At 42.1% G+C, this 21,484-nt stretch overlaps 1 protein-coding gene across 15 annotated transcripts in view; it reads right to left on the bottom strand.

Annotated features, from left to right (window-relative positions):
• The window catches only part of PATJ (PATJ crumbs cell polarity complex component), a 222,761-nt gene that overhangs the window by 125,546 nt on the left and 75,731 nt on the right, over positions 1-21,484 (bottom strand). For all 15 annotated transcript variants that reach the window (XR_015059284.1, XM_085885456.1, XM_085885451.1 and 12 more), the window contains 5 exons: positions 12,266-12,390; positions 12,135-12,174; positions 11,587-11,695; positions 1,903-1,989; positions 1-71 (listed from right to left, as the gene is read on the bottom strand). The exon at positions 1-71 is cut by the window's left edge and continues 92 nt beyond it. Coding sequence is in view for 14 of the 15 variants with exons in the window: in XM_085885456.1 (XP_085741582.1) it covers positions 1-71; positions 1,903-1,989; positions 11,587-11,695; positions 12,135-12,174; positions 12,266-12,390 (432 nt within the window). In the remaining variant the exon portion in view is untranslated. The remainder of the gene's footprint in view (positions 72-1,902; positions 1,990-11,586; positions 11,696-12,134; positions 12,175-12,265; positions 12,391-21,484) is intronic.

Raw genomic sequence — 21,484 nt, 5'->3', positions numbered from 1 at the left:
TATTCTGTTCACCCTTGCCACGGACAATGCTGATGCCAAGAGACGTCCCAAGAGGTCGTGATATCGACACCCTGCAACATAGAAAAGTGGGAAGAAGAAGAAGAAGAAAAAAAAGAAGTACTGAACTGAGCAATTCCATCTGAGACAGCTGAAGATATAAGAAACACAAACCATTCCAAACTGCAGCTACACCCAATTTTCCCTCGTTTCTCGGGGCCAATTGAAGTCAGGTCCAGCAAATGCTATTCCACCGGTTGAGCGGCTGGTGAGTGGTGAGGTTAGCTTTGAAAATCAGCCCTTTGAGGCCAAGCACATAGGGTTTATCTGTGTGGGATCAATGAGTGGTTATTGCAATAAAGGTATGGGCATCAGCAGAAACAAAGCTATTAACTACATTAATGGCCCATCAAAACAGCCACAAAATACACAGTGCGTAATATGTGGCTGTGCAGGATTGCGGAAGTTTTTGATAAAGGACAGTGGATACAAACGAAAAACAAATGCTTTTTTAAGAAAAAGGAAACGACCTGATGTTTGCTTTGCTGTACAAACCAATTATAAGTGGTTAATAAACATGACATGGAAATCACAAAGGTGGTGACACAAAGTAAATAAAAGAAACGGTCGACTGGAATGGCATAAGAAGTGGAAACAAAACGGAGAAATCAAAAGAGAGTCAAAGGATCAAAATGCATCAGCTGTTAAAATAGGACACCCAAAAAATAAAATTCCACGAGATGGTCATGGCTGTGAGGAGGTATTAGTGTTTGGTTGTAGGCCTTGTCTGTCTTATGTCATGACGCGCACCTTGCTCTGTATACAGAGAGTCAGTTCTGCTGAAGCAGTTTCTTGGGGAGGGTTATAATCCAGGATGGGTCGTCACTCCAACGCAGGAAACTCGTCTGTATGTGCAGGAAATTGCAATTTGTTCAGGGTTCCAGCGATAGCGCGCCTACTCTTCGCAAAGGACACCGTGGGATTTTTTACACCCACCAACCAATGCGAGCAGACAGGACGCCCAGTTTCACGTCCACCCGAGGGACGGCACCACACATTGATGTCTCGCCATGCTTGTGAAACACCAGGATTACAGTTCATAGAAAGGTCACGATTTGAACCCAGACTAGACAGCTCAGAGACGAGTGTGCATACGTGTAAGGCTAACCTGCCAGCCCTTGGTCATATGGCAATACGGATAATGGCAATAAAGCACCAAAATATTTTTTTTAACCAGCCAATAATTAAATCCGAAATAGAAGGTGTAAAGGACTGTACAAAGCCAAGCACCTTCACATCGTCCCCATTAAAAAATGGTACATCTTGATAAGCGAGCATTTTGCACGGCAGTCATGGGCATGTTGAATTAGCTTCAAATGGATGACTACAGTGCATAGCAGTCACACCGATGAAACGAGCAAGCTAAAGAAAGGCAGCGGTTTTGGAAGCACCTTCGGGATGGAAGCAGCATACAATTCTTACTTTTAAAAAATAACAACAATATTAATAATAATTAGGTGGTGGAATTGAAGCTCAGGAGGTTTTTAAGAAAAATTGTTTCAAAACAAGTGAAAGCTCATTTTAAGGTGAAGGTATATATTCAATTTAAACTGACAATTGATGGGTTTTTCATTCCTTTGACTCCCACACCAACGTCCCTCCCACTAATATTCCAGGCGGATACACTGTACTGTCGTAAATGAGGTAGAGGAATAGACTAAAGCTCAACAAAGAGGTATTCACTTGTCAAAACTCAAAACAATAAGCCTTTGAGAGATGCCGTGCAGGATAATATAGTGGTCGATTTATTTAGTGCCCCGTGTACGTGCCGCCGGACTAATATCCCTCGATTGAAACATTATGCAGCCATTCAATGTCCATTAGAGATTGTGCAGGAATTCTTACTGCTGCTGAAGCCCCCAGTGGCAGGCAACATGGGGCACAGAATGGCCATCCTCATCCCCACCTCCTGCTCGCTCCAACAACATGGCACTGTGGAGAAGCAACAAATCAACAAATCAACAACAAAGCCCTCAAAATGACACCGTAATGCTTCACCAATTTTCCTACAACAGGTTATTCCACAAGCAACAACTATTTTCGAATTCTCATCAGCACGGAATGCCACACTATCTTGCTCTTTTGAAGGTCGAACAAGAGCGGTACAAAGGCGACGTGTTTATTCCATAAGGCTGCGTGCCCTCTCCCACCCCACCCCCCCCCCCCCCGCTCCAAAAAAAGAGAGCGAACATCATCAGCATCAACGAGATGGCACAACTGACGTGCAATTAATGAAGATGCATCATAGCCTTGGGATTTCGCTGCAAGGCATTCACAAAGCAGGTTTACCAAGCATATCAAAATTTTCAACTCCGGTGAATTCATCGCAAATTCATGAATCAAAGCTCATTATGGTTGGACGGAAAGAAAAACAAAAATTTAATATTGTGATAGTTTTTGAAAAAAAACGGGGGAAAGAAAAGATGCCGACGATGGCGCACCAGCACCCAGAGCACAAGCTCATCCTGGAAAAAGAAATGGAGCCCAATACAAAAATTCCGGAGCATCTCTGGTGAATAGACAACCATTTTAAGTGTCAATGCTGGCTGTAAGGCTGATATTTCAGAGAGCCAGATAGGTTTGAGCCTGAAAACCCTTTTCCATGACGATGGTATATAACCTTGCGGTAGTGCAATTATATTGTCCATTACGTCACCAAAAAGTAACCTTTATTTGAAAATAAAACCAGTAACAACTAGAGGGGGAGCACTCGGGAGAGTGCAAAACCTCCGCCACCAATACTGCTGGCTCACTCAAGTGAACCTTATATCTTATTCATTAAATATGTCAACAGTGCTGACAGAGTTATAGTTCTTTTCTCCAACATTTTTTTTTTGGGGGGGAGGGGTTGGAAATCACTTAAAACATGTAGAAATGCAAAAAAAAAAATTTTTTTCTCTAAATTTTTTTTTTGGGGGGGGGGGGTTGGAAATCACTTTAACGTAGAAATGCAGAAAAAATAATTTTTTTTTTCTCTAAATTTTTTTTGGGGGGGGGGTAACAATTTTTTTGGCGGGGGTTGGAAATCACTTAAAACATGTAGAAATGCAAAAAAACTTTTTGGGGGGGGGATTTTTATTGGGAGGGGGGTTGGAAATCACTTAAAACATGTAGAAATGCAAAAAAAAAAAAAATTCTCGAACAATTTTTTTGGGGTGGGGGGACCAAGTCCAACATTTAATGGCATGATCCTTGGACCATACCTAACCCCCCCACCAAGTTTCGTCGAAATCCGTCGAGGAGTTTTTCCGTAATACTGTTCACAAACAAACAAACAAACAAACAAACAAACAGAAAGGGGTGAAAACAGTAACCTCCTTCCATCTTCAAAGATGGCGGAGGTGAATGAAAGAAAACATGCAACTTCTCCTCATTACAAACAAACAAACAAAAAAAACAAAAACAAAACAACAACAAAGTGTTGCAAAACTTAAGAGCACACACATACCAATCACCAAATCATCATCATGGTGGCCATTCGGCACTGAAGACAACCATGACAAGACATGTGACACATGACACAGTGTCCTAGAACATCGTACAAGAGTTGCTGTCCAGAAAACAATCACACTCTGGGATAGCAAGCAGTGTAACCTGATGTTCGGGGATATCCCAAACCAGACCAGACCACTTGCTTCCGGCAGTTTTAGGTAGGAACTTGTCATTTATTCAGTGTGTTGGTGACAACTCGCCTAATCTTCATGAAAGACACTCTGGGTTCTTTGACATACACTTACGACCGATGTTGTCAGAGAGTTCCTCCAGCTTTACGTCTTTCCGATGGACAGCGCACATATTGATGTATGGGTTTATAGATGGGCCGGAATTCAAACCCAGAAAAGACTGCTCAGAGGAGAGTGCATACGTCAAAGATGTCCTGTCAGCCCAATTACCAAATGTAATCCATTACAAATTAAACAACCTGATCATAGAATGAAGTGTAATAAAATGTATCCTAACATACCATTTGATTGACCACAAATTCAAGCGATAAAAAAAAAATTGTTGTTAAACAAATTGCAATCAATAGCAGAGGGATACACATCGAGGGGTACTCGAAAGCGATCATTATATTATCATTACTGGGAGAGTGTTATCTGCTCACAACATGTTAATGTAAGAGCAGATCAAACCTGAGCTTATGTCATTGAGAAGGCAACAAGTAAAAATACATCTTTTACGATTTACACCCACACAAGCTCCTGAAAATGTTAAATAGTTACGCATCAAACCCGCACAACCTGAACTCGATAACTCATTGATTAATGAATATGACTTCACAACTAGATATCTGCAACTTACTCTTGGCTTGCGATCCAATGATGGCCATAATTTTTTTCGGACCACCATATGACCTTCACCCTTCAATATTTATGGACAGAGTGTAAATTAAGAAAATGTATCCCCATCTCCATTCGAGCCAGAAAACTCGACATGAAAATCAGAGGAAAATAATTCGTTATGTTCAAAAAAAGGTGTTTTTTTGTTAACACGTCACAATCTGAAAAAAGTAGATCAAGGACAAGAATCAAATATCAGGTGCATAACTTCAATGCAGGTCCATTATTGTGATGCAACGACATCTTGGAAGGCCAAGCAGTCTGAGATTTTGCACTGAGAAAATTGAGCAATGACAAAAAAAAACAACAAAAAAAAAAAACGCGTTTTTTTTTTTTCAGACTGCCATTTGACCTTTACCTTTAACCTGGAGGGGTATGATGTAAATCAAGCGTAAATGCTCCTTGCTCTCTGCTATCTAGGGAGCACAATTTCATTCCGATTGGACAAATCTTAGTCGAGTTTTGGTGAAAAATGTTTAAACATTTACCATTGGGTCATGATGTTAAGAATTAGTTCCAGGTCAAAAAATAATTGTCAACCCTGATACTTTTTATTCCCATGGTGTATACAAAATTTCATTCAGAAAGTCCAAGCCAGATCCAAGATACAGCTCAGACATTGACAGAAAAAAGGGAGAACAACCAAAATGGTGGTTTAGTACTCCTCAGGGTCTAAGACTTTGACCTTTAACTTGAGGGCTATGTCATAAATTAAGCGTAAATGCAGCGAGCTCGAGGCTATCTATAGAGGGTAATTTAGTCCTGATCTGACAAGCCTTAGTCGAGATTTGGTGAAAAATGCTAAAATGTCTAATTGGGTCATGACCTTAAAATTAGGTCAATGTCAAAAAAAACCGTCAACCCCACATCGCTTGTATTCCCATTATTGATGCAAACTTTCATTACAAAAGTCCTTGGACATTGGCAGAAAAAAAAAAAGAGAAAAACCTAAATGGTGGTTTAGTACTCGTTGGGGTGTGAGACCTTTAACCCGGAGGGGTATGATGTAAATGAAGCTGAAATGTGTCTTTCTCTCGGCTATCCAGCAAAGGCAATTTTGATATAATCGGCCAAACCTTAATTGAGTTATGGTGAAACATGTTACAATTTCTATAATTGGGTCATGACTTTAAAAATTAGATCAAAATCAAAAATGTCAACACCGCATACTTTCTATTCACGGTATTGAAGCAAAATTTAATTCTGAAATGAATCATTTGTTCTCATGGCTTTAGTCCCCAGGTGACGTCCCAAGATGTCCAAGAGTAGTTTGATTGGGTTTATGCTGTTTTTACAAAACTGTGTGTATAAAGTGCATGACCCATAACTGACCCCCCTCCCCTTTTTGCAGTTTAAATAAAGTGAAGAACCTGTCCTCATGGACAGGCTAATTCCTCCTGAATTACGAATGGGCTAACCCCCACAGTTCAGGTCAGGTGTGGGAGCATGCGTCAGAGTAGCGCGTCACTGCATCCACTTTCCGCAGGTACTCCAGGGGCCTCCATCTGGCCATCCCTCAGGCAGATGCCAGACCCATCCCCATCTCCTTGAGATGCCGATCAACCTGCTGTCATCACGAGGCATGTGGTCAGCCCGTTGGCCTCCTCCACTCGCGAAGCTCCCTCGCTGAGAGAATCTGGTGAGCAGGATCAGCATCAGGAAAACGAGCCACATGTCCATGCAGCCGCAGCTGACGCTCACAGACTATGCAGGTAACAAATCTCATTTGAGTCTCTCAGCAACCGCTCGTTGGACTCAAAGTCTGACCAGCGATAGTCAAGGATTCTCCGAAGAGACCTGGTAACAAAGGAATCAAGTCTCCGTCTCAGATCCTTGGTCAGAGTCCAAGTCTCACATCCACAGAGCAAGACTGGAAGCACCAAGGACCTGAAGACTCAGACTTTCGTCTTCCCGCACAGGTACCGGCAGCACCACACCCCATTATCCAGTGAATCCATGACTCCCCAGGTCTGACCCAGATGTCTATTAACCTCTGACTCATAGCCAGCAGAGACATGAATATCACTGCCAAGGTAAGTGAATCTCTCCATGACCTCAACATCCTCACCACATATAGGCACAGACAGGACAGCAGCATCCAAGATGTCATAGAAAGCCTGGATCTTAGTTTTGACAAAGGAAACCTGTAATCCCAGAGGCTCAGACTCCTCATTCAGCACCTCGAGGGCCCCCAAAAGGATATCTAAAGTCTCCGCAAAGGTGACTGCATCATCTGCGAAATCAAGGTCAGAGATCTTGACATTCCCAAATGATGCACCGCAGCTTGATCTCTCTGACATCCTCCCTCGAATCCAGTCCATACAAGTGTGAAAAGTATGGGGGCCAGTACACACCCTGACAAACTCCAGTAACAACTGGAAATAAGTCAGAGATGGTACCACCACATCTCACAGCACTCTCAGGACCAGAGTAGAGTTCAGACATCAGATAGATCAGTTTTGGTGGCACCCCACGAATCCTCCAGAGGGCATCCCGATTCACTGAATCGAACGCTTTACAGAGATCAACATAGGCTGCAAGCAGCCCCTGCCGAAACTCTCGTCTGCGTTCGGTGAGGACACGAAGTGCAAGGATACGGTCAATCGTTGAGCTCTTTGGTGTAAAGCCTGACTGCTCTGGACGCTGGTGCTCAAGCAGATGGTGGCGAACCCTATCAAGAATTATCCAAGCAAAGACCTTGCCCGGCACCGAGAGCAGCATCAACCCTCGATAGTTGTTGCAGTCTTGGCGATCACTCTTCCCTTTCCATGGAGGGACAACAAGGCCCCTCTTCCAATCAGCATTGGGATACAAAGTCCAGCGATGAGCTTGTGGGCGCTGAAACCATGAACCGGCCACCCTAAGTCCATGACTTCTTGCAAAGTCAAGGAACTTAGTGCTATTCTGGTTCATAGTTCCTGACCCATGGGGACCAACACATGTCTCATAACCATCCTCGTATCATCAATGATTGGGGGTCCCGAAGGCTTTGCCCAATCCCGTCATCCGGTGAGCTGTCTGTGAAGGGAAGCTGCACAGGAGGTACTCCCACATTGTGGGTTTTCAGATTTTTTTGCGTATTTGTGTTTTATGGAATGAAGGGTTTTACGGTGGCCGGAGTGCAAATCGTGCCACCAACCTCCTAATGAAAGTAACCCAACTGCAGGAGGACGTCCGCAGACACAGTTGTGCACTAGATATGGATGGCCGTTGGCTCACAAGGAGCTCCTCTGCCTTTTGACAGGTTTTGTTTTTAATCCTGCTGGGTGTCCATATCCAAACACCCTCCTCACCAGAAAACCTGGTGGGGGAGACGGTTTAGTCGCCGACAACCCGACCATGGAACAGGTTAGTACAGGTTGACATGGTACCTGTCGCAAGTCACAGATCTAATCTGGCCTGACCTAACCCCCACAGAATTGGCGCATTTAGTATTCCGTGAAATACCTCCTCCCACCGGGTGTGGTACGACACGATACACATTTACAAAGAGAGGATTTGCCATGCTCCACCAACCCTGAAACCCCAGGATTTTTTTTTTAACCGCACGAAACCTTCCCCTTGCAGACCCCGAGTACAACCACCAGTTTGACTTATTCCATCCAGTGGTTCAGGGATGAATAGAAGTCAAAACAAACCAACAGATGAAAAATCACTCATCGATCGACACTTGGCGAAACGGAACAGCACTCGGTAGAGCGTATATCTCCGCCAGGCTGAACAGTTTACATTTTCTTTGCAACTGATAGGTCAGAACTGAATCTGGAACTTAACCAAAACCTAATCAGCTTGTTCTCATCACCGAACTAACTCTTCCACCTCTTTTTGCCACAAGTCGTCCACAACTTTTAGAGATATGTTATACATAGTTGTTGGCCCCACCTCTCAATGGTGAAGAATCACCTGAAAAATTCTTGTATCCAGATCCGGAGTCAAAGCTTCACCAAAAAAAAATCAATTAGTCCTTTTCACACACCCAACCGGTCCACAAAGTCTCTGCGGAATCCATTCATAACTTTTTGAGAGAGATCATGCAATGTCGTTTTCAGCCCCATCTCTCAATGGTGAAGAATCAGTTACAAATTAAATAATTCTGGTATCCAGATCTGGAATCGGATCTTCACCAAAATTGAATCAATTCTTCCTCGTGGCACTTCCAACCTGTCCACCAAGTTTCGTGTGAATTCATCCATAACCTTTTGAGATACCGTGCTTTATATCGTTTTTGGCCCTATTTCTCAATGGTGAAGAATTACTGAAAGAAGTTTCAAATCCGTACCCGGATTCAGATCTTCACCAAAACTAAATGTTGCTGTCATTGGCCGGTCGTCTACAAACACAAATTTTTTTCGACCAATTGCTTGAAAACTGGGGCCAAAATCGTGTGACAAACAGAAAAACAAACAGACAGACTACAGAACAACCTACTTGCCAAAAAAATGTTTTCGCCAAGTAACCAACCAACCCAGAAAAAACACAAACAGACTCTTCTCAAATTATAGTATTATATACTGTTGTGGTGCCGGGTTTGGTAGCTAGGACTAACGCCAGACGGAGCAGGTGGGCCGTCTCCTTCCGAACACCGGAATTGAAAGGTCGTCACCCCGGATAACTCTGGAGTCGACGGGCCACTTAAAGGACCGTGGTCGCCAATATTTCGACGGCATGAGGTAGGGTCCACTTGTCTATTCCAATTTACCTAAGTACTCACGCCGTCGAACTACCGGGAAAACCACACCCTCAGCCGACTCTGTCCGAACCGAGTCGCATGTACCGACTCGGGTCCGGCATACCGAGCAGGAGTTACCAGAGCCGCGCCGGTCCCAATGACAACTTACGGCACACGTCTCCCTAATTCCCAATATGCACCGTGCTAAACCAAAGAAAGAACGTGACAGACAATGAGCTGGTACATTGAACAATTGTGGGGTTTATTTATAATGGGGCAGGGGAGCACAGAGAGCAGAGTTATCATGACTATGAGAAATGCAATTTACAATGTACAAGGCACTAAAACAGTTTCTACCTACAGGATGGCGCGCCACACACGCACGCACGCACGCACGCACGCACGCATGCATTGCTGGAATTATAGATAGATAAAATATGATCAAACCCTCTCCAATCACGGTGTCCCAGTGGGAAAAGCAAACCATGTGATCATGAACCTTCGTGTCACAGTTTCTCGGCAAGAGATTCGTGATGTTGGTGTATCACGTGCGCATTGATATGGTACAGTATGGGGAATTATTCATTCTAGCTCTGACTTGAATAAATATTTGAACAGACATTTAGTGTTGCTTACATCTTTGTTTTGGCAAACTGCATCCAATGTAGTGGATAGTTGCCAATTAATTGAAAATTTTAAATAAAGATCCTCATTTCCCTATGTCGATGGCAAGTGTGGTTGGGAATTTGGGAAACGTGGAAAGGGGGAGAGGGAGTTGCAAAATTATATTTTGACTCCAGACGCCAGAGACCCTCAGTACGCCGCTGCTCTGTGTCCTCGCTTATCGCACTATCGCATATCGCAGTTTCATCGACTTTATCGCAATTTCGTTTTTATTATTAAATATATGATTACCGCAAACGTGTTTTGCTTTATAGCGTAATGCTGGTATCACAAATAAAAACTTTGAAATTTCACCCAGGATGTGCATAAACGCACACATTTTGACCGTACTGCGCAAGTGCTGCACAGTACACTGTATTCCCTTCTCGTGCCAAGAGACGAGGTCATGTGCTTTAGCATAGAGATGGATCGTTTTACTGCAAGAGAAATGGCTGGTGTCGTTCTGTGATAACATTGGCTGAGCTGTCCTGAGCTGCAGTTTTGCGATGTGTCAATGGGAAATTGCATTCCGAGTATGGAACAAAAGACTTACGAACGATTCCTGGAAATGTAACTTGTTCGCACATACGTGTTCTATTCTGAAAACAACAGAGAACACACTCGCTCTCAATTTCCAGGATTTTACATGACGGTCAGTGAAATTCCATGACTTTCCAGGATTTCCATTACCCATATGAACCCTGGATACTCATCATTACACCATCTGACTTGGTTACACAAAAGTTCCCGAGCAACTGATTTGTCGCATATATTTTCCTACAAAATGGAAGCAAATCTGTTGGGCTTGATCATATCCCTCATGGGACATGCATAGTGTGCACACATCACCTTCAATTAGTTCAAACTAATTGCATGAGCACTTTAAAAAGTAAAAAAAAAAACAAAAAAAAAACACAACACTGGGTCAACATGCTTGCTGATCCCATCCGAACCCTTTGCTCACTATAATAAGGTCATTTCAAATCACAAGTCACTTAATTTCTTCATTAGTCATGGGATATAGGCCTACACTGCATGAGCGAAAGTATTGCGATCACCTCCCCTCCCCCTCAAACTTGAAATGAACCCTCCCAATAATGCAAAGACAAGGTAAGTCACTGCATAATGACATCATGTGCTTTCATAAAGGTGTCTTTTGTGTCATTTCAGACAATGCTATAACACCGGCTTGTAAGATTACGGTGAGGCCCTTCCATATATCCGTGAGTAACTGGTTCGAGGACAATACCATCAACAATATGCAGAGTGGCCATCCTCAACACAAACCCAATCAAACCACGCCTGGACATCTTGGAACATCACCTGAGGACCGACGTCAACAGAACAATTCATCATCAAACTTACACTTGCTCTGAAAGTGAGATGCAGTCGAGTCCAATATATACAAAAAACATATGTACGTGTTAAAGACAGGTGCAATTCGGGATGATTTCAATAAAAGGTGACGTAACACTTCCTGTATATTTCATTACTGCTCCAATAGTTTTGTTCGTTCACTAAATGTATAACTGGGCTTGTGGGTTTTGGTCATCTTCCCCAAGTGACTCATTTTCCTGGACATACGACGAGCAGATGCATCCAGACCGATAACTTAAGCAGAGTTTAAAAAGAATAAAAAAAAGAAGAAAAAAAATGACGATTTTAAATTTTGGGGAAACATGTAAATAAAACAGGACAGCAAAGAGAGCACGAGGTCGACTGGAAACAAATTACAGCAAAACGAGAGACTACCAACGATCCATCCATGGCTGCATTTGTAGAATACTTTTTCAGAAACAAAATAATTGCCCATCAAATTACCCACAAACCCACAGAGCTCAGAGATTGAGACCTCACCCAGAATTGTGGTTCAAATCATTTTGTTCATGGTCCAGCAGTTTTATCTGTGGGTGAGCTGGTTTATGCTGGATAATGGGGGCTGTTGGTCCACTTCCACTGTCCAACACTGCAGGGAGAAAGCAAAATTCTATTTGAAATGTGGCAGTGAAAACAGACTCTATTCCATCAAAATGGCACAAAACACACTTTGCTGCAATGAAAAGGAATCTTAAGGATAGAATTAGAGTTAAGGTGGGTTTGAAAAAGAAAATTTCTGCAAAATGGAAAATTTGTGCAATTATATTTCTGATTTGAAGCATACTTCGTTTCCACTGTTCGGCTGCCGAGCTTGACATCATGCTGTAACCTTAACAAGTTTTAAAAAAAAGTTGACAGTTCATGTTACTCCAGGTCATTTTAACATCAACTCGACAATACATCCAAGGCCACCCGACAGACCATGTGCTCAATACTTTTGGATTTTGACGATGCCATAACATTGTACCGAAAAAACAACAACCCACTTTTCTGTTAACACAAACAAAATCAAACACTGTTTTCCCCACCTGTATCAGTCGCAAGGGCTCTGCCCAATTCACCAGGATCCTGCCAAAAGGAACCAAACATTAGGCCAACACAATATTCTCTCCCAGGTACTGTACTCTCAAATGTCTGCCTGCACTTTGAGAAGGCCTACCTCAGCAGGTGTTACTTTGTGGGGCAGGTCATCCAAACGAACCTCGACCTGACTAATCAACCCATCCGTGTCCTCATCAGGATCTCCATCTGCTGAAGACGCGATCCAAAAAGCCGGTTTGGGACCTTTGGAGGAAATGGAAGGGGCAAATTAGGAATCGTTGATAATAATCAGATATTTATGACACCAGATAATGGACAAAAATAATATTAACGGAAACAAACACACACACACACACACACACACACACACACACACACACACACACACACACACACACACACACACACACACACACACACACACACACACACACACACACACACATACACACACACACACACACACACACACTTTGGAGTCATTGATATTTAATCAGGATTTTGACAAAACTGCTCCTCCATGACTGTAACCCTTGCATTTGAGCGATTATTGGCTGAATGTGGCGACTCCACATCACGGAGCGTTCTGAAAAATGGATCAACTGCAATGCACATGGGGGACTCATTTATGGTGAGCCAGACATCGCAAACAGCGCAATTGCTCATCAGACAATGAAGGATGGAAAGGGTGGTTGAAAGGCATCTGGAACAGCAGGTGGCTGATGCGTGTTCGGGACACCCTGTGGCACGAGGGTACAAATTTCATGCAGCAACCCTTTGTAGGCAATCTCTGTGGGCTGTAAAAAGAGTTTGCAATTTCATAAAATGTAAATTGAAACAAGACAAAACAAATTGGATGAAAATTGTGTCAACATCATTCATGATTCTGCATTCCCAGATTGAAATCCAATAATCCTGCATTCCCAGATTGAAATCCAATATCCTGCAAACCTGCTCGTTCGGGTTCATTGAATTCATGTAAATTCAGCACTTCCGGTTCAGGGATTTTTTTCTTCCACGTGTTGGTCGAATCTGCAGCTGCTGCTTCCGCCTCATTAAAAGCCAAGTTCTCCGAAATGGATTTCTCGGGTTTATCTGTTATACAAGGTGTTCCAAAAACATCCGGACAACTTTGGTTGTTAATATATTTAGAACCTCAAATGATACAATGATACCATTTGGTTGACATGATACACAAACTCATAAACTTTTGTGCACACCATCAATGCACTTCAATGTGAGCTCCATTTGTTGTGCGTAGGACATCAAGGCGGTACACGAGTTCTTGCGATGTTCGGCTCAGCATGTTTGGGCCCATCAGTGTGCATGCAGCTATGATCCAAGAATGAAGATGCTGCAGGTTTGCCACCTTGGTGTTGTAGACATCTGCTCTGACAAACCCTCTAGAAAAAAAAAATCAAGGTGGGGGGTTATGTGTGATGATCGTGGGGGTCAGGCGGTTGGTCCATTTGAGCCAATCCAGCGACCTGGGAATTTTTCATTCAGGTCGCCTCGAAGGACTAAGTCCCAATGAGGGGAAGCGCCTTCTGTTGAAAAATGATATCGGGTTGCAGGTCTTCAATCTGTGGGAAGGTGAATCCTTCCAACATGTTCATGTAAATTGTTGAGGTCATCGTATCCTCCACAAATAAAACCAGAACCACCAAGCGGGCATGAAGAAGGCCACACCACACCACATTGACCTTTGGACTGTCATGTAGGTATTCAATGACTACGTGGGGGTTTTCAGAGCCCCAGATCCTCACATTGTGCTGGTTGACCGTTCACAATCCATGAAAGCAAGCTTTGTCTGTGAACATGACCTTTTTCAGGTAATCTTCATCATCCTCGGTGTGACTCAGCATTTCCAAGGCAAACGCCTTGTGTTCGGGTCTGTCATTTGGTTTGAGTTTCTGCAGAATCTGCACCTTATCGGCATAAGGCTTCAGTCTGTTATGCAAAATCCTGTCTACAGTGGTAGTTTGTAGTCCCAGTTCATTGGATTCATGGCAAATTGATTTTCTGGGACTTTGTTGAAATGAATAACACACTCGTTTAATGTCTGCTACACTTGTGCTTGGTTGACCGGTACTTTTCTGTTTCTGACAACCTCCAGTCTCCTTAAACCTCCTGTACCACTCTCTGATACTTGTCCGTGATGGCGGATTCCCTCCAAACCTTGTACGGAAATTACGTTAAACTTGAGTGTCAGATCTTGTCTCGCTGAACCATTCAACGCACTGAGCTTTCTGTGGAGTCAGCGTTATATTTTGCATTAAACCACGAAACCGTTAAATAAAGAAAACTTTATGAGTTTCCGTATTATATAAAACAAAGGGTATCATTGTATCATTTGGTGGTACTGAATGTATTGACAACCAAAGTTGTCCAGGTCTTGTTGGAACACCCTGTATCTTCGCCTCTATGTCGTTGTTTGTGTCTCCCTCCGATTTTCCATGTTTTAATCATACCTTGGTGTGCTGCATTTATCAAATTCCTACTCCTCAAATAGTCACTGGGAAAACTGTGTCCCTTTTGTCACAGTGTTCCTCGTTTTGCTTCTTTCTCCCAAAATATTGTATTCTACCTCTTCAACATTCTCCGATTTTACCCCATTGCTTCAAATAATAATAATAAAAATAATATTTTTACTCTACAATGATCTCATTCTACTTGAATTTCCTTCTGTCAGTACTTCCAATACTTCATTCTCTTTTTTTTCCCCCTCCCTTTTCTCAACATCTCCAACTGAATCTTCATTGAATATAAATGCTTCTTCCACTATAAATGGATGAGGTGTGTGTATGTGTGTGCGCGCGTGCGCGCGTGCGCGCGTGCGTGCGTGCGCGCGTGCGTGCGTGCGCGCGTGCGGTATGCTTTTTGTGTACATTAATTACGTTCGTCTATTTATCAGTTATGCACTATTGGAATGTACCTTTTGACTGCTGAGACCCCAAAGACTCCAAAAGACCCGTAAAGTCCCTTCAGACCCAAAATTTCCTGAGGACCCAAAATTTCCCAAGGACCCAAAATTTCCCAAGGACCCAAAATTTCCCAAGGACCCAAAACACCCTGGAGACCCTTTAAGACTCCACAATAAATGGAAGAGGTGTGTGCATGTGCGTGTGATGTGCGTGTGCGTGTGTGCACGTGTTTGGGGGTAGGGAGAGAGGGTTGTTCTTTGTGGAGTTCTACTGAAGCATTCTGATGTGGAATGTCATCCACCAGAATGATCGTCATGACCTCCTGAGTTGACTCAGCGAAATAACTACAAAGAATCCATTGAATTCCCATGTTTTAAACGCATGCCATGTTAAGGTATATGAAGCAGCTTAATCCGTCCTACCACAGCATGGCGTTCTAATTACAAAACAAGAAAAAGAGCAATCAGAGATTGCAGACCCTCGCCAGAACTTCTTTTGTGTAGTGTATTTTGTGTGCTGGTGTGTTGTGTAATTAATAAGAGACATAATTAGAACTGCCACTTTATAACTGCTGGCAGTGATGACCGGGTACCAAGACGTCCCACTTTGATGCAACCCCATTTTGGTCGGACACCTGACCCTTACCCATGACGTTTTAAACCAGAGAGTTGGTGTCAAAGCCACCCAATGCTCGCCTGTTTATACATTTATCGTTTTTAAAAGACTAGTCTAATAATTAATATTTTTTATAAAGCATTGCAGTGAAGTGTGATCCAAATAATTTTAAAGCAATATATGTATTTGTATATTGTAATCAGTAACAAGAGTGCAAGTGAGCACAATATACGCCCGAACAAGAAGGTATATACAGAATTGTGCTACTATGTGGAAAACAGCATCCTGGTTGCCATGGCAACCACTTTAGATGACGAACGTATGTCGCGACACACCGTCTCCACAGTCTGTACCTATGTACCAAATATGAAAAGTGAAAGTTGAAAACTTTGGGAGTTAGAGTGCGGACAGGGACGGACGGGCAGACAGGGACGGACGGTATCACATAATATGCCCCGATTTATATAAATATATTTATATATATATATATATATATATATATATATATATATACATATGTATATATATATATATATATATATACATATGTATATGTATATATATATATATATATATATATATATATATATATATATATATATATATATATATAAATATATTTACATATATATATATACATACACATACATTTATATATATATGTATATATATATATATATATATATATATATATATATATATATACATATACATATATATGTATATTTATGTATATGTATGTATATATATATATATATATATCGGGCATATAAAAAAAGTGTGGTAAATAAAAACATAAGAAAGGAAAAAATAACTTGCACCAAAACCTTTAACATTTTCATGCTGACGCTCACGATGGGGATATCGCTATAGTTCTCTGTTCTTTGAACAGGCGAGCGAAAAATTATTATTCATTATTCAATTGAATTTACAATGGGATTAAAATAATTTCAATTCAAATCAAATGGAAGACCAAATAGGTACAAAGTCCTGCATTGGAGTCATCAGAAGGACACCAAACAAGAAAAAAGCAAATATGAAGTCATCAGGAGGAACCTGGATAGGATTCACATTTCAGCTGTTACTCCTCTACCCTCAAACCCAACCAGGCTCAGCCATGTGAGCGTTATTAAAAAATAATAATGATAAAGTTGAGACATAATTAGGCCCGAACCCATATTAAAATAATAAAAAACAAAAAGAACCCATCTCAAAAAATTAAATAATTCTGGCTGCCAGACGATGCATCTGATAAAGTTGAAATTTAAAACATGTATCCTCCATCACTACTAGATCATAAATGTGAAGTTTCATGTCGATTGATGAAACAGAAGAGAAGAGAAAACATTATTTACGAATTTTTCTTCAATCCAATATGACTGCTAAACCATGTGACCTATCAATTATTCTTTAACAAACTTGTCCACCCATGGCTTGGGGAACATTTGTGTGAAGTTTCCCCTCTATCTGTCCAACCATTCTGGAGAAGATTTTTAGAGGTTTTAAGGTAAATCCAATATGGCTGCTAAACTATGTGACCTATGACATCATATGTCAAAAAGGAACCTTTTGTTCCTCATGGATAGGCGATCATACGTGTAAAGTTTCGCCTCGATCTGTTCAGCCACTCAAAGAAGATTTTTTAAGTTTTTTTTTTTTTAACAATATGGGTGCCGAGTAACGTGTCATCAGGATATAATCAAATATTTTTCTGTGGAGCATTTTATTCCTAGATAACCCTCAAAATTTTTCATACTGATCAGATGTAGCATTCTACATATGCAATTATGACGTCATTAAAAAAAAAATCCAAAAAAAAATCACATTCCCCATGAGTACTTGCCATGTGCCAAGTTTCTATTTTTTTTTTCCTTGGTGCGGTTTCAGAGATACAGAGGTCTAAATTTTTTCCATTTTTCCAACATGGCAACCACATTACCTGACCTATGATGTCATAATTATAATTAAAACATGAGGATTCATTTCACACATATGGTGAAAATTTTGTCTCAATCTGACAAGCAGTTGCAGAGAAAAACACGAAAGTTCTGTGCGGACAAACAGACAGACATTCAAATGGACCCAAACACAATACCCTCTCCTTTGGCGAGGATAATAAATAACAAAAACAATGACAACATTGTAACGAAGCATAATATTATTCATACTAATATTATTTACAACAACAACAATAATAATTGTAGTATCATCTGGCAAAAATAACAACAAACATATAATCCCCGCGTTGGCCCCAAGCACATCTGGGCTTGGTGAAAGGAAAGCCCATGCTCAAGCAGTACAGCAGGTAGGTATGCAACAAGGCTGTGGAGACCAATGAAAATTTGGTCCAACGGATCAACCGGTCCACTCGCACTTTCAAAGCATTTACAACCATTTTAAAATGCTGCACTTCCCATATTTCTCTGTCAGGGGTACCCCACGTGTTCTTATTCTTGACCACAATCAATACCCCCTTCTTATTCTTATTCTTCTTCACAATGATTATTTTCCAAAACTGTCTGTCAGCTAAACGCTTGGTTAACAAACAGTCCTCACACTGACAGCATCATCCGTCTCCATCACCTCAACAAAAATTATCACCCATCCCATGATGTTTACTTCCATTTGTCCAATTTGGGAATATGAAATCAGCATCCTTCCACTTCATCTCCCTTCTTTCCATGTCTCTCCCCACCCCCAATCTCCCCAACCCCTCAAAAATCAATTTCCCCCTTTATAAGTCCCCCCACACCTCCATCCTCTTAATGATCTCCCCCTCACACTGCCCCAGTAAAGCCTCCTTCCATCCTACACCCTCCTAATGCTTCCTCCCCTTTACCTAACTGTGTGGACCTCAATCATCCAAGGCTTCCACTCCAACCTGACAGATCTCTCAATCCAGGGCACTGCTACTGGACATCACCTGTTTAACAGAATCTTTCTTCCCACAGGACGTCCCTGATTCCTTAGTCTTTCCCTGGCTATTGTCTCTTCCGATTTGATGTCTGAACTACACCCCAGTGGAAGAGAGGAACTTTACCTCAATTTCTCACTGGCCATGTGCTACTCTTAACACCTCCCAACCCCCAACCCACAACCCCCAGGAGTACATTTGGCTGTGATTTCCCAACCACTCCCACCTCTTGTCCGTCTGTCTGTTGTACCACCGTCCAAACAGTGACTACTCCATTTACATCTCTCCCAGACAACATGGATCAACTTTTAACCACTCATCACAACTCTCGCTAACTCGTATGTGGCAATTCCAATTGTCACCATGCAAATTGGCTGGGTGTTGGTACCTCTCTCTCAACAGCCATGGCACTTCAGCAAAGGACCCTCTGTGACTCCATGGAACTCACTCAATCTGTAAACTTTCTAACCCAGATTTCTGCCAATGGCAAATCCTCCCTTCTGTACTTGGTGATGACAAACTTCCCCACAAATGTCTCCTGCTCTTCCTCTGCTCCAATTGGTTCATCTGATATCATGCTTGTGAGAGTCAACATCTATGTAGCTATTCTCAGAGAGCCGGCTCAACGCCTGCGAGTCTGGCATTTCACTCAAGCAGATTATCAGGGAATGTAAGCACCGTCTCTCTCCAGAACTGCTCTTCCATATCTACTGCCCCTGAAGTTAATTCATCCAGGGAATTCTTCCACAGAAACCTGCGCTCTCCCTCTCTTAGGCACAGATCCATCCTATCTCATCTTGAAATATCCAACCCTTCTTCACACCCATGGTGCACTGCAGTCCTGTGGTGGGGCAGTTGCTCTGAAACAACTTGCCTTCTCTTCCTGGAAAGCAAACTCGACCAAAGACAATCTTAGCTCATTCTACAAAGCCTGCACCAAGTGTGTGTCCACTCTCAGGAGAACCAGAAAACAATATCTGTCCAACCTCAAGAATGAACTTTCATACTGGTCTGTCTTCTCCAAAACTTGGTGGTGCCTCGTTAAGTCTGTCTGCAGAATATGCATCCCTTCCCTCTCTTCAAATGGCACCACAGCAGACTCCGGTCGTGAGAAGGCCGAATGCCTCAATTCTGTGTTTGCTTCCAAATCTTGTTTCCCCGACCTCTCGTTTTCTGGACCCATCGTGCTCAGTCGCACCCAAATCATTTGCACCTGAGAAGGTTTTTTTATTTTTTATGTTGAAGGCTTCAGTTACGGACGAACTAGTCCTCATCGAGGCCAAGCCTTAAATAAAAGAACTGCATTAATAGAAAAGTAAGGAAAGAGAGAATAGTCTAAGAGTTTTTAAGGAAGTAAAAAAAATCTGCTTTTTGAAAAGGGGAAGGTCATAAGTGTTTGGGAAGATGTGGTTTGGGAACCACCCTCGAGTTGCCAATGGCCACACAATAAAATAATCATGAGATGTCGTGGCTTATCGAGTATTCCTTGGTCTCGCTAATGGTGGAGGTCCACAAGCAGCAAGTTCTTGCGAGCAGAAACCGAAGTAATATCTGTAGAAAAGAGAAAGAGAGCCCACTATGCGGCATAATTTGAACAGGTCAAGTTTTGAGGTCACATTGGTGGAGTTGACAAGTCGAATAACTTTGGATTCAATTCTGTCCAGTAAGAATGTAATGTTTGTGGAGATGTTTGGTGGAGATTTTTCTCAGAACCATCGACTGATTCTGCAATTGGACCTGATGGCCTCAACTCAGGTGTCCTAAAAACCTGCTCTGCTGCTCTTGCATATCCCCCTCCCTCTGCACTTTTCACCCCATCTGCCCTCGGTCATCTTCCATCTGTTTGGAAATCAGTCAACATCACTGCATTCTATAACAAGAGCGCAAGTGAGCACAATATATGCCCGAACAAGAAGGTATATACAGAATTGTGCAAATACATGGAAAACAGCATCCTGGTTGCCATGGCAACCACTTTAGATGACAAACGTATGTCGCCACACACCGTCTCCACAGTCTGTACCTATGTACCAAATATGAAACGTGAAAGTTGAAAACTTTGGGAGTTCGAGTGCGGACAGGAACGGACAGGCAGACGGACGGACAGATAGACAGAGACGACCGGTATCACATAATATGCCCCGATATATATATATATATATATCTCTTCTTCTTCTTCTTTCAGCTGCTCCCGTTAGGGGTCGCCACAGCGGATCATCCATTATGATCCGCATAGTGATTTGGCACGTTTTACGCCGGATGCCCTTCCTGACGCAACCCTGGTCGCCTCTTACGACACAGGGATATGGTACACCTATTTTAACCGGGGTATACACCGGCCCAGTATACTGGTACTCATTTCGCCGACCTCGGAAGGATGACAGGCTGAGTCAACCCCCTGGTGTATTAATTCAGTGGCCCAACGGGGCTTGAACTCAGGACCTCTTGGATCCCAAGCCGCTGCCCTAACCACTGCGCCAACACCAGGCTCATATATATATATATATATATATATATATATATATATATATATATATATATATATATATATATATATATATATATATATAGATATATATATATATATATATATATATATATATATATATATATATCGTATAAAAAGGTGCAAAAACTGATACCCTCAACAGCAGACCTATCACCTTACTTCCGATCATCAGCAAGGTCATGGAATCTATCATCGCAGTTGATATGAAATCCTTCCTTTTCTTCAAAGGACTCATTCTGAGATCACCAATTCGGATTCACACCAGGTCACTCTACCTTGGACATGCTGCTTCTACTCAACCAACAATGGATGGAGACTCTCAATGACAGACATGAGATGATCAGGACCATCTCTCTCAACATATCTCGAGCTTTC

Source organism: Eptatretus burgeri, chromosome 6 (assembly GCF_056783735.1).
Source record: "Eptatretus burgeri isolate ZD-2024b chromosome 6, Ebu_testis_v1, whole genome shotgun sequence".
Lineage (NCBI taxonomy): Eukaryota > Metazoa > Chordata > Myxini > Myxiniformes > Myxinidae > Eptatretus > Eptatretus burgeri.
The sequence above is the reverse complement of the archived record's forward strand: the minus strand, read 5'-3'. Positions and strand labels throughout refer to the sequence as shown.